Source organism: Amborella trichopoda, chromosome 11, assembly GCF_054954075.1.
Source record: "Amborella trichopoda isolate Santa Cruz 75 chromosome 11, AtrichopodaSantaCruz75HAP2 v2.0, whole genome shotgun sequence".
Lineage (NCBI taxonomy): Eukaryota > Viridiplantae > Streptophyta > Magnoliopsida > Amborellales > Amborellaceae > Amborella > Amborella trichopoda.
Window position 1 is genome coordinate 28,989,262 of NC_142346.1, and position 14,512 is coordinate 29,003,773.

Genomic DNA, 14,512 nt, shown 5'->3' on the forward strand with positions numbered 1-14,512 from the left:
TCCAGAGTTGGCTTCCAGTTATTGTTTGATTTTAATATGAAACAACATTCTTCTTCTAGGCAAGAACTCTTTTGTTTCTGTTTTTACTATGCATGGTTATTAATCATTTTCCCACCACTCTTATACGAACATCACTTAAGAATGAATTAATGTTGCAGTGCTGTTCGTATTGCACCTTTTTCAAACCGATTGGCACATGAAGTTCCACTTTATGTCCAAAGCCTTAGATGCATGGCTAATTATGAAGCATTGAGATTTTCTCAACCTATAAGATCGCTTGGGGAAAGTATGGTGGAGCGAATGGTTAAGAATAGTTCCAGGACTGGTGGAAAGTACGTCTCGGTGCATCTTCGTTTTGAGGAGGTAAACTGTTGCTTTACATCCTCTTGAGAAAGTTTTTACTTCTTTGGTGCTTTTTCTGCTTGTTTTTCTTTATCAATATGATAATAGACATTCTATAATCTCGAAATCTCTTTCTATTATTTTCATATTGTAGGATATGGTTGCTTTCTCTTGTTGCATATATGATGGGGGTGAAGAAGAGAAATGGGAAATGGATAATGCTCGTGAAAGAGGTTGGAGAGGAAAATTCAATAAAACTGGTCGAATAATCAGACCTGGAGCGATTAGAATGGATGGGAAGTGTCCTCTTACTCCTCTAGAGGTTTGTAACTATATTTACTCTACTCTGGATGGCTTTATGTGCCATGTGCAGATTCGTGATTGCATCTTTTGGAATGTAGAACCTAATAGTTTTTTTATTTTTTCTTTTTTAGTATCTTCTGTTTATTACAAATCTGTTCTTATAACTCAGAAATTTGGTCTAGAGTTTTAGTTGGTCATTTTGTGGCACATTTGATGACATCATTTTAGCTGTGGACCTGTCCAGTTTCTTGTAGGTTTTTTCATATTGCATGCAATGGGCAATTTCTCATTAATTTGCTCTGTGCCCCCTTCTGTTTAGATCAATTAATCTTGTCCAATGGAGAGACCATGCTCCTTAGTAAGGTTGAAATTGTTTTTTGTTTGTCCATATTTTAGAAGATTTTAGGTTTAAGGATGCATCCTTTTGACAGTTTGTCTTCTGCATCGGGTTCAACTTTACTGAGAAATTCACTATTAGTGCCATGCCAGTTAACCATTCCTCTCTCTCTCTCTCTCTCTCTCTCTCTCTCTCTCTCTTTCTATATATATATATATATATATATATATATTTATGGAGTTCCTTCATTTTTTTTCCTGGTAGCTTGCTCTTATGGAATTACTTCAAAGCTGAAAGAACCTGCTACTGATATTTAGATGGTGAATCTTCAAACATCTAGACATGAAATAAAGGGAAATGAATAATCAGCAACAGGCATGAATTCCTTGATTATCTTTGTGTTATACAATTATAGTGCCTCTACAACCCTTGGATGTTTCCTTAGGTCCATTGAGAGATTATTCATGGACTTATACATTTGATCTACATGCATTTGGACTCGAGTGAATACTTTTCCTTTTCCCTGCCCAGTCGTTTGTGCTAGATTTGAATCTCCAAAATGTGGAACATGAATTTATTTTTTGTTCAGATTCTATGGAAACTATTTTGAAGTGATGATATTCCAAGCAGCTCAAATATTGAGAACCATGAAAAATTTGGAACCTTTATTCTGTTCTTACCCTTTCTCTTATTTCTCAGCTTCATATAGTTAGCATTCCATTGTGACTGTACAGGAATCTCATATTTGATTGCATTCCTAGATAAAATAAAAAACAGGAGTTTGTGTAGTTGATAGTTTTTATAATTTAGTTGTTTCATGTGACCTGATCCATTGTTACATGGGCACCAAATGAGTATTGGTGCCCCACAAGTATCTTGGTTGGTAGATACTTATCCCAAAAATTGGACACAATCCGATACACACATACATGGAGTTTCATTTACCCAAACCATTTGTTTTCTGGTTAAGTAATAAAAGTTCTACGATTGAATCATAAATGAAATAAGCTATAAAGGAATACAAATTTAGTGATAATAGGAGTAGAAACGAGGAAGTAGTTAAGATTGATGGTCAAGAAATACTTAAAAGGGATTGTTTCCAATATCTAGAGTCGATAATCCAAGAGAATGGAGAGATTCAGGAAGATGTCGCGCATAGAATTAGAGCTGGGTGGGCGAAGTCGAGATGTGGATTCAGAGTTTTATGTATTCGCCAAATACCATTGAGACTGAAGGGGAAGTTCTATAGGACAACTGTAAGACCAGTCATACGTTATAAGACATAATGTTGGGCGGTCGAGAAACAACATGTCCATAGGATGAGTGTAATTGACATGTCCAGACAAGAAATGATAGAATTCGGAATTAATATCTACGAGGGAACTTAGGTGTGGCTTCAATAGGCAATAAGATGAGGGAAAGTAGACTTAGGTGGGCTGGCCATGTGCAATGTAGACCTAATACAATACTTATTAGTAGGTGCGGTTTGATTCAAGTGGAAGGCTCTAAAATGGCAAGGCCCAAAAGCGGATAAAAGTAGTGAGAAAATATATGGTGACTTTTGGTCTTACTGCGAGTATGGCCCTTGATAGAGAAGAATGAAAAAACAAGATTCTTGTAACCGACCCCAAATCATTGGAATAAGGCTTGGATGATGATGAAATACTCAGCTATAGACTAAGAAATCTTACTTTTGGAGGGCATGGGTTTGACCCGTGCTAATGCAGTCTTTTAAAACATGCTTTTGACATGATGCCAGTCCGAAGGCCACATGTTGTGTTAAGATTGATTTTAGCTAAATGCTGGATTCTGAAGATATAGGAATATTGTACTTCATGTGCTTGTTATGGGCCTTTCTGTTTTTGGTTCTAGTAGTTGACGGCTATTGATTCTAAAAATTTGTACTTATGATGTCTAGACATGCTATCTACTTAGGTTGTGAAGCTCACTGAAGCTATTATCCAAACATATTGAATATTACGTATTGAATTCTATTAGTTGATTTTGTAAGGTGGGAATGATGCTGAGGGGCATGGGCTTTGACAATACTACATCAGTTTATGTTGCTGCTGGAAAGATATACAAGGCAGAAAGATACATGCTTCCTCTTCGGCAAATTTTTCCTTTGTTAGAAACAAAAGAGACTTTAGCTTCACCTGAAGAGCTTGCTCCTTTTAAGGTATGATCTCCATAACACTTACAGGTCTCAGTGATTATTACTGTTGAAATATGCAATGCTTCATCACTTGTTGATATGTTGGGCATACCTTTTTTATCATAGTTTATCATAGTTCCTTTTTTTTGGCATTTATTTTGCCATGGATACCAAAGATATAAATGACAATTGTTTAGCAGGTAACTTTGGAGACATTATATGTGGGCTGTGTTGCAGGGCCATTCCTCAAGGTTGGCAGCTCTAGACTATACTGTGTGCCTCCATAGTGAAGTATTTGTTACGACTCAAGGAGGCAACTTTCCTCATTTTCTGATGGGTCACAGGCGCTTTCTTTACAATGGACATGCAAAGACGATTAAACCTGATAAGAGAAAATTAGCATTATTGCTAGATAATCCAAATATCAGGTCTTTTTTCTTTCTTTTTTCAATAACTTTGAGATGCAAAAGTTTGATCCTTTATTATGCAAATATTATTTTTAGGATTCTTATATATAAGGAAAAAGGTTTTATGATTTTTTGGATCAGTTTCCATGGCTGTAAAAGCATGAAACTTGTCCAACTGATTTTGTTGTAGTTTGCATGCTATGAGTTGCTCAAAAAATTTGTTTTTGTCTGTTTCTTTTATTCTTAGAAGAAATGTGCATTTTATGCTTGGGTTGGTTTCTCTAATAGGCGGTAAGTTCATAACCAGAATGTGATCATAAAATTGAAGTTTGACATAAGGTGAGCCACAATCATGGTGATTGTTATGAGAGGAAATTGAAGCACCTTTGGAAGATTACTTTTCAGAAATAGTTTTTCTAATTCAGTTTCGAATTCAAAATCCCTGTGCTTTATATACATTGCTTCTGTATAGAACGCAAAATACAGGCATTGAGCAACATTAGACAAACAGTGAAGAAGATATTCCAGGCATTCACCTCATGATAGCATCTTGGGTGAATGTGTAGCATCTATTCGATGATTGTAGATTCTTATCCTATACCATGTTTCATTGTCTTTGAAGTCCTAACTCGGATTGGAACTTGCCAAGCTTACAAGTCGCTTCACACCAACTCAACTCAGCCAAGTATCAGTATAACTCAGCCCAAAGTGGCTTGACTCGGGTGAGTCTATTGATAAAACACAAGATTTATTTGGCTGCCAAAGCAATTCAATTTCGTCAAGTCCCAAGTCAAACCGCTTAATTCCAAAACATGGTCATTTCACTTGATCCTTATCTATTATGAATATTCACAAGAAGAGAACTGGATTGGATAGATCATATTTTAAGAGCCCCTTTGAAAGAATTTATGTGATATTCACTCAGTTTGGTTCATCAGTTTTCTGCAGGGGCATGTGAATGCTGATTGCAGGAGGCATGATGCGCTCTTTATAACTACATTTAGCATCGGTTGCTTCAGATACCTGGTGTCTCCTACAATATCATTTAGGACAGTTCTTCAGTTTGTTTTCTCCACTGAAAGTACTATAGGTTGTATAGGAACTTTGGGCATTTTCAGAATTGTGGATATCTTCTCTCATTTCTCTCCCTACAGCTTAGATGATTCATCCAGGTGCTTTAGATACCTGTCCTGCAAGGGCTTCCTTGAAATGTGAACTCATCCATGATTTCATTTAGGTAACCTAGACTTCATATGTACATTTGAGATTTTAATTTGATTGGTCATTGTCCCTGTTGTTTCTAACCTTTTTGAACCTTAAATCTTTAGGGCATCTGTTAGTTGCAATAGCAGAAAGACTTTTACCCAGGTCATTCTGATGTGGTTGGTCAAGTAGTTGGTGGATCCATTGAGAAGGATGGTACACTTGGCTAGCATTTTTTGTAAATAATTGTTCATGTCATCCTCTGCATTTCTTTCATGCCACTTAATACAATACTAATTATGCCTAAGATGCCCATATACGGGCATAGATATGGTCATAAATGCGGAGCATGGTGATGCTACTCAGCATTTCTTGAAATTCAAGATGCGTTTATGGATAAGTGTATCCCATAGTTACTGGATCTCTCTGTCCAGGTTGCGATTCCCCTTCGGAGTCCCGATTTGGCGATTCCGACGAGGAATCTTAACGGAGCCCATTTCCTTGAAGTTAGGAATGTCGATTCTTTATTTTAGGAATCTTGATTTCAGCTTTTTGTGAATCTCGATCTCAATATTTATGGAGTCATGATTCCAACTTTTTCGGATCCCGATTCTGACATTTATTGAATCTTGATTCTACATTTGTCGCTTCCCGATTCCACATATAATGAATCTCGATCTGATTTTTTATTTTTTTTGTTATGGATTAATCCATACCATCAAGTACCTCCAATCATTGGTCCAAAAAACTGCAATTAAATTAATATGAAAATTCTCGATTTGATTTTTTATTTTTTTGTTAATCCATAACCACAGGCATCAAGTACCTCCAATCATTGGTGCAAGAAATTGCAATTAAATTAACATGGAAATTTTCTTCCACCATAGAATTTTGATCCAATTTTTTTCGGAATCCTGATTCCACAAAATCATGTACTGATGTTCATAGGTGCACGAAATTGTGATGTGTTGAGCGTGGAATCTCACCTCAAACATTTGTAGGTTCTGATTTCAGTTATCTGGAAACCCGATTGGAGACATTGTTTCCCATGGTTTATAGGTGCTCCAAATAATCATCCAATGAACCCAATGCTAAAGTATTTGTAACATGAATCAACTTTCAAATGCAAATGTTTAGAAGTAAGAAGTACTCTACATATATGATTCTAATGTCTTTTGCAGGTAATAAAGGCAGGTATAACTAGGGGGATGGAGCATTAGATCTTGTTCTTCAAGACTCGAAAATCAACTCTGAGGCCTTGGTCTCCTTTTATAGTCTGCGAAATCCAAACGCGAATTTCAAATGCGTTCTATATTCTCTTCAATTATTGCACTTCCTCTGAAAAAGTAGATTCCACCCTCTATTAGTGCACGACCTTTGAAAAAGTAGATTCCATAATTGTACGTTATAAAAGGTGATATCTTTGTACAATGCTCCATTATTGTACTTTTTCTACAGTAAACGATAAGCAATTATTGTACGAGCTTGGACACATGTTGTGTGCATAATGTCGGTAGAATCTTCATACAGTGAAGGGTGGGACACGTGTTATGTCCATACCGTCATCAGTTTTTTGTATACTGAAAATAGGACTCGTGTGCTGGATATGTTTGCAGTCGTACCGTCCTTTCTGATAGTTGCATTTCTTTTTTAGCAAATATCATCTTTCCATCATGTTGCTGATGTTGGCTTCTCCAACACTACCTAGGCTACAATCACTGATATTTTCTTGCCCTTCCATAGCCCAGTAATTGGTTTCAGCTTAGTCCATAAACAACTCTTATGCTTCTATAGACAGATCTGATGGTTGATCCAAATTGATCGGTCTTTCACATTTGCTCAAGAAGTCATCTGTTTCTTTGATTTGGCTATCAGTGGAACAGTGACTTATGTGTAGATCAGTGGCAAAAAGTCTTTTTCCATCACTAATTTTAAAAGAATGTCTATTCTTTAATTCACATATTTGTTGGCAGAATGATACTATATTTTTTTTGGCAAAAGTTTTTACATTGATTTCATGGACTTCTTTATCTGTCACTGCCGCGTCTTCGTCGAGTGTGAAATCGTTATTGGTGGTTTCCATTAGATACAAAATTTGGTATGACTGGAAAAATCTTTCTCTAGATCTCCATCCGATGGTGCTTGTTATTTGATAAGTAAGGTATTTATTAAATTTCCATGATTTGGAACTTTATAAATCATACTTTTTATAAAATTAGGGAAGTTTCTTATTTGCATCCATTCTAGATGCTAAAAAAGTAGAATATTTGGATTTTTATAAAAACTAGAAACCTGTCTGGTTTCTACTGGGAGACTTTGTTGAATATGTTTTTGAAATTCAACAATTTCTTTATAAGTGTTGGCCCACAACCTTGACTTTGAGCAAACTGAGAATAGGAAGCTTCTCTAGCCTCCTCTTCTTGATTGGACCATGGGAATTGTCTCCTGCCTCTTCCTTGTTTAGGAGGAGCTTCTTTGACTGGCCTCTTGCCTTTATCCATTAGATTAATCTTTCTGATTAATCCGAGTTCCTGCTAAGAAAATCTGCAAGGATATTGTTGGTTCCTTTGACAAGTTCTACTTTAAAATTGTAATGATGGATTTGATTTGACCATCTAATCCTTCTTGGATTATTTTTACCTTTTTGTTTATTAAAAAATATTTGACAGGTTTATTATCTTTTCGGATAGTAAACTCTTCAGCGGCAAGAAAGATATGAAATCGTTTGATCCTCTTAAAACTGCGAGAAGTTCTTTTTCGTAAATGATATAACTTTTCTCATTTGGTTTGAATTTTCCAGAATTATATCCACAAATGAGTTCTTTATTTTCTACCATCGCTTTTAAAACAGCTCCCCAATTTTCATTCGAGGCACATGTTTCTAAGATGAGTTTATCTCCTTTCGGAAAATAAACAATGGGTACCCTTCAGTTCAAAAACAAAAATAAACAATGGGTAATTTGTCGAGATCTTTTTTGATCATTTTGACTACTTGTGTGTCCTATTCTTCCCACACAAATTCTTGATTTTTCTTTAATTTATCCAAGAAAGGTTTTTCTTTTTTGGACAGATTAGGAATGAAATTTCTTTTATAATTCCAATTTCCGAAAAAACTCTGTAGGCGTTTTTTATCTATTAGTGTATTAAGAAAATTGTTTATTTTGGAAACAACATGTTCTTGCAATCTTATCCCTTGTTAGTCTAAGATTATTCCAAGAAATTATATTGAAGTCTTTTCTACTTGAATCATTTGAGGACTTAAAATAATTCCATTATCTAGGAATTTATCACTGACTATTTTTAGATGCTCTTTGTGTTCTTCCAGAGTTTTGGAAAAAGCTAGAACATCGTCGATATAGACGACACAAAAATCTTTTAGGTCTAAAAAGATTTTATCCATCCATCTTTGAAATATTTGAGGTGCATTGCATAATCCAAATGGCATGACTTTCCATTGGTAATGACCATAAGGAACACTGAAAGCAGTCAATGGTCTTGATTCTTCGGTTAGCATTATTTGCCCAAATCCTGATTTGCAATCAAATTTGCTATAATATTTAGAATTTTTTGTTTGATGAATCAATACGTCCTTTCTTGGAATAAATTTTAAATTTTTATTTAGCCTTTGATAGTTGATTACCATTCTGGCTTTTCCCTTTTTTTCTTCCTTATGGTTTCTTACCGTAACCGCTAGACTAGAATGTGAGATAGTAGTAGATTCTATTAGTCATTTTTCTAGTAAGTCTTTTAGTTGTATGGAAAATTCGTCTATATCTTTTTTGGTATAGACCATCGGTTTTACTCTTATGATCCTATTTGGATCACAGAGTTTCAGGCTACAATATCTAGGGCTTTTTGTCCATAATTTCAGAGGGTTTTCACTGAAATTTGGCTCGAGTGTTTTATATACCCTATGCTTTTCATTGAGTTGTTCTATTAATTCATTTTTATTACTTTCACCCCGTTTTTGAGAAAATGCGAATTGCCACCTATATTTATGTTCTTCTAACACTGGAATGGAAATTTTTTCTCCTTTCTGAGTTAATACTATTTCTTCATGGTAAATTTCTATAGGATAATAATCTTTGAGAAAATTATTACCTAAAATAAAATCTCCATGCATAAAAGGAAAACACAGAATTTTGGGTATAGAAAATTTTCTTTTTCCTAACCGTGCAGATACATTTTTGGCCTTATACTTGATTAGAGTATTATTGCCATCTATTCCAGTTGTGCTTAATGGGCTTGCCATTTTTTCCCATTTTTCTAATGGAAGTGTTGTAGGACTACAGGCGCATGTTATAGCTCCTATGTCGATTACAATATCAAGGTGATATGGTTTATATGCCAGAAAATTGAATTCTCCTAGAACAAACAAATACTTTTTTTTATTTTGATTGTGAGAAAATATGATATCTTCATCTTTTCCAATTTGAATTCTAGAAACTTTCAAACTTTGTTGTAAATATTTGGATTCTTCCTGCCGATCAGATTTTTCTGAATCTTCCTGTTGATCAGATTTTTCTTCTGAACTATTGCCCGGGAACAAAGGTAACTTTTATCATTTTATAACCTATTGGTTTCATTAGATCAACTTGTTCTGGTTGATCGAAGCTTAATCTTCTTCCTTCGATAGGATTTGCAGGTCTATCAAGACTTAATCGTCTATTAATAAATCTTTGATTAGTGAAATATATATTATTTCCTGATGCTTGAAAAGTTACTGGATGCACTTCCTTTTGGAAGATTTATCGGTAAAATTTTCTATCAACCAATTTGATGGTATCTTTAAATCTCACCAGTTGATTAAACTTTGGCAGTATTTCAGTGTCAAAGTTGCGAGGTTCAAATACTTCCACAATTTGATTATTTATCTCTTTTGTGGATTCTTTGTTATACTAGTTAGTTCGTGAATGGCTTTCCATTCTATGGCTAGGTCGAAGCTCTCTTCTTTCATTTCAACATTTTTTGTCTGGATTATGATTTTTACAGTGTCCTAGATATTTTTATCTCATACTGAGATAAAATAATTAGGTGTTATTTTGAACCAAACCTTCCAGTTACAAGGTTAGATTGTTGTCCTCCTATTATTGCTTTAATAGGATCACTGAACCTTTTGTCCAATGCTACGACTAGAATTGGGGTGTCGATACCCTGTCGAAATAATAATGTTATTTCAATCATTATAATTTCAATATGCAAATACCTTAATCTAGGTTAGTGCTTTATCATTTTTGCTTTTTTTGTTTTGTCAAAATTGCAATTTCTACTGATCCATTTTCAGATGCTTTAGCAGTTGTATTACCGCTAAAATGCTCAAAATGTCTGGCATTCCAAAATTGAAATTTTGACATTTTGTATATTTCTTCTTTTTTAAGAATTCTTTATTTTTCTAATTTTGATTCATCAATTGTAAATTCTTCTTGTATTATATCTCCAAGTTTAAGAACTTGCTGTTCTTCTATTGAAGATTCAAATGCTGATGCTTCTGAGATAGTGTCATCATGCATGATAAAAACTAGTTCTGAATCACTGTTCTCAGATTCAGTTTCAGTTTCTACTTCCAAAATTATTGATTCGTCATCAGAGAGTTCTTCTACATAACAAATTTCGAAATTATTTTCTTCTAGGATTTTTATCATCTTTTTGATGTTTTTCCTTTTTTCGGACAATTGGGTGCAATGTGCAATATGTCCTTACTTTATTACAGATATAACATCTGCAACTTCTTTTTGGTTTGTTGTCATTTTTCTTAACATACCTTCTTTTTTTGTTGAAATTCTTTCTTTTGTTCCATTTCCACTTTTTCCATCTAAATTTTTTCTTTTTGAAATTTTTCTTCTGATATTTTTTATCGCATCCAAATTCTAAATTATTTTTGAGAATTCGGTTACACTCTTTTAGATTAAAACCCTTTTTAACTTGTTTAGCTGCTTTTAGATTTAAACAATAGTTTTCAGTTTGTTTGAAAACATGTCTAATTCTGTTTCCAAGGGTGTCTTTGGAGACTGTATCAGTGATGTACTTTTCGTAAGTAGATTCACTGATTTCACCCAGGGGGGAGGTAGTTTATGAAAAAATGCTGTTTCCAGAAGTCTGTTTTGATTTCGTCCAACATCTGGTACCATTTTTGGTACTCTTTAGCAAATTGTTCAAATTCTTGAATTTTGCATAATTTTAGTTTAGACAGAGTATAATCCGCATCTCTTTGCAGATTAAAATCTTCAACCTGTCCACAAAATTCTTCTTTTAAGAGTTTTGTGAAATCTTTTAGTATATCATCTAGGTTTTTATTATTATCTGAAATCCAGGTGGTCTTTTCTACCTATCCTCTGGTTGAACTTTCCCACTTTCGAAGAAATTGCAAGGCATCTCCTTGAAATATTCCTGAAAGATATTCCAAAAATCTTTCTTTTGTCCAAAATGGTTTATTTTGGGTAATGACTAAGGTCATAGATTGTGCCCAGTCATCAATGGTTTGCACATAATCATTGAAAGGGATATTTTTTAGATCCAAATGTGTCTGATTAATGTTAATGTTTTGTTTGTGAAGGTCATCTCTTCTTACATTAGTTTCGAGTACAGGATTACTAAATGAAGGTGAAAGTTTCTCTTCTTCATTTTTTAGAAAATCTTCTTGTCTAAGATTTCTTAGATAATTCTCAAAATCGTTTGGAGTCCAGAGCTTGGTCTCCGGGTCAGAGTCCAGATGGTCTGGCTCTTCAATTTTTCTTTTTCCTTTTTCTTTAGGGTTTTCTTCTTCCTTTTTCTTTAGGGTTTTCTTCTTCTGAATCGGAACTATTTATCCCATTTATAGAAATATTTTCCGATTCTTTATCATTATGTTTGTTAATATTTGGGGGCAAGTTGGGGTTAGGTTACACTTTCTCATGGCTTCAGCTAAAACACTACAGATCTAATTGGAGGAAAAACCTCAAATCTGCCAACTCTCACAATGAAGTGAAATAGATCATTGACACGTCTACAGCATAGATCAATCAAGAAAAGGGTTTTTTCCTTTATTTGTTTGCCTTTCTTTGAGAATTTTCATTATTCTTGAAAATTATGAGTGAAAATCCTCTTTTCTTTCTATTTTTTCTCTTGTATAAAAGTAAAGTTAGATTACTAGCAACTCTGTGACACAATGTCTTTACTTTTTCCAGTTTTTTCATGAGAAATTTTCTTTTCCCGAAATCATTGCCCAAACCATTTTTTTCTTTTTGTATCGGATAAAAATTTTAATTCTTACCTTGCAGGTTTCCAACAAAACTGATCATATAGTTCATTTTTCCTAAAATCATTGAGAAAGCTGCTTTTGTTCATTTTACTGTCATAGAAATAAAATAGATTTCTTTGCTAGTTCTTGGAGTTTACTCTTTGTTGATTAACCAATATTAGGATAGAGCACTCAGATTTTTCTTTTTTTTTGTGAGAGATATGTATTGAAATATCTCTTATCTGTGACTTCTAATAGGTTTCTCTTTGAGTGTTTCTATGATTATTTTTTTTAGTTCGGTTATGTTTTGAGGCATTCACATCCTGGTTGAGTTAGCCAGTTCAGATCATGGGTCAATCCAAACCAGGAGCCTGTGAGTCAGGTCAAGTTTTCAGGAGGGCAAAAACTGGTGTGGAAACACATTTGTCATCTGATAGTTATTTGTATCTATTGTATATTCTTTTCGAATGTAAGTTTTGTGATGGTCTTCCAGATGGATGTTAGTCTTGCGATTAATCTCTCTCTTTCTCTCATGTATGTGTATGTGTGTGTTTGCATGCATATCTTTATATGCATGTACATATGTCTGGACGCATGTATATCATGGGAACTTTGTTTCTCGGAGTCCTTGTCAAGCTGTTGTAGATTTTAATACATCTCTGTGCACTTGTGTTTGTGTCTTTGCATCTCTCACAGAATATCTTGGTGCAACTTGTGCACTTTGTTGCCTGTCGTCATATGATATTTTAGCTAGTTGTGGGTTTTCCGTCACTACTCTCTTAGAATGGTTGCTGATATGATATTCATGCCCCAATAATTTCCATACATTAAAATAGTAACAAAACTGAGAACTATCCTTCTAGCTTATTCCTTATTCAGATTTCTAATATGACCTCAACACGAGTGCTAAACATGTTGACACCAGTTTAACATAAGCTTTAAACATTAAGATAAATAAAAATGGCTCTAGGGACCCATTACACTGATATTAATGAAGCTGCATGTTTACACCAGTTTAACATGAGCTTTAAGCATTAAGATAAATAAAAATGGCTGTAGGGACCCATTACTCTGATATTAATGAAGCTGTATCTATAATCTACCTGTTGTTAGTACATGTGAAGTTATTTATGATTATCTCAAGGCAGTTGTGAACTCTGCCTAAACTGTAATCCATGAGTTCATTTCAATTAATTATCGAAATTTTGTGGAGAATAGCAATATACTAAAATCAGATTGCTTCATTTCCTTTTGAAGTTGTCTTGTGTTCCAAAGGGCAAGTATTTTAAGCATGCGTGCTTTCTATTGCAGATGGGAAAATTTCAAGCGCCAAATGCAAGCCATGCTTCGGCACAGTGACTCAAAGGGGATTGAGATGAGGAAAACTAACGGCTCGCCGTTTACCTTTCCCATGCCAGATTGCATGTGTCACCATATGGAAACGGGAGTTGCAGGCACTAATATTACAATGGAAATATAATGTGGTTCAGATTCCGTGATATGTTGCGAGTACTGTGATGTCAATCTATAGGGTGAGGGAAATTCTTTGCATCAATGTTGCATGGGGGAGGGCTGTCAAGATTTTTATATTAATTGAGTTGCAATTGTAACTCGGACAACAAGAGAAATTGATTTGTACATGAAATCTTCTTCTGTCTATGAGATCCAATTCTTTTGTGAGCTTGAGACCAGCAGCTTGCTAGAACTTTTGAGCAAATAAAAGTCGGCAAGAATCCAACAACCCTCCACCAAAACTCTTGGTTCAAGAGTCCTTATGTAGTAGGGTTAATTCACGAAATCATATTCAAGATTTTCTGTTATCAATGGGTGTGTCATGATTATAATATTTCTCATGTTCAAATGAGCCAAAAAATTTCACACATTCCAGTCCATTTCGTGTGCGTCCTACACCAAAAATCAATAACTAATAAAACAAATGCTACTTGGAGCTGCACCTTGGCGAAGGCATTGTTTAAAGCACATGCAACATCCACTTTATTTGATAGCAGCACGAGCATGCTGAAGGGAACTTGGTTTCTACTACAGTGTATATGAAACTTCATATTGGGAGTCATATTTGGACAATCCTTTCCCATACAGTGAGATGGGAGTCCTCTTCCAAAGATTACAAGAGACTCACCCATTTGTAGGTATTATTAAGATTTGAATGCTGAAATTTAATATTTCCTGATATTAGTTTCTGTAATGAACTCCCGGCTTGGAAAGAGCTAAGCATATAAAATTTGATCTATACTATCAAGGTCTTCTCAAAGGGCAACAATGCTTTAGCAAATTGGTAGTTCAAAGACATGATGGTTATATCGGTCGTACACCAGGAAGATGTTACGCCCGTAGACTTCCATCACTAGGTCACATACTGTTTCAGTCGTCAAGGCAATACCTATAGGTCGTGGAGGCAAATGTGAAACTGGCTCATTAGCTGACCGATTTCCAGCATTTGGATTGGAAGAAAGTTGTTTTGAGGTGTATCCTGAGGTATTTGACGCGTGCAATATCTTTAAAGTCTAAGTTCAACATTTTGTGCTCGT

The 14,512-nt window shown here is 34.7% G+C and overlaps 1 protein-coding gene across 7 annotated transcripts in view; it reads left to right on the forward strand.

The window, feature by feature from the left end:
- LOC18431105 (O-fucosyltransferase 9) overlaps positions 1-13,643 on the forward strand; it is a 50,691-nt gene extending 37,048 nt beyond the window's left edge. For 4 of the 7 annotated variants that reach the window (XM_088851668.1, XM_088851666.1, XM_011623887.3 and 1 more), the window contains 5 exons: positions 159-363; positions 497-664; positions 2,994-3,161; positions 3,375-3,565; positions 13,275-13,643. In XM_088851668.1, the coding sequence (XP_088707794.1) occupies positions 232-363; positions 497-664; positions 2,994-3,161; positions 3,375-3,565; positions 13,275-13,443 (828 nt within the window). In that variant the 5' untranslated portion in view covers positions 159-231 and the 3' untranslated portion in view covers positions 13,444-13,643. Of the gene's footprint in view, positions 1-158; positions 364-496; positions 665-2,993; positions 3,162-3,374; positions 4,267-5,928; positions 6,361-13,274 lie in introns of those variants that run through there. The other 3 variants (XR_016044229.1, XM_088851665.1, XM_020665332.2) reach the window with 3 other exon arrangements.
- The last annotated feature ends 869 nt before the right edge of the window (positions 13,644-14,512 follow it).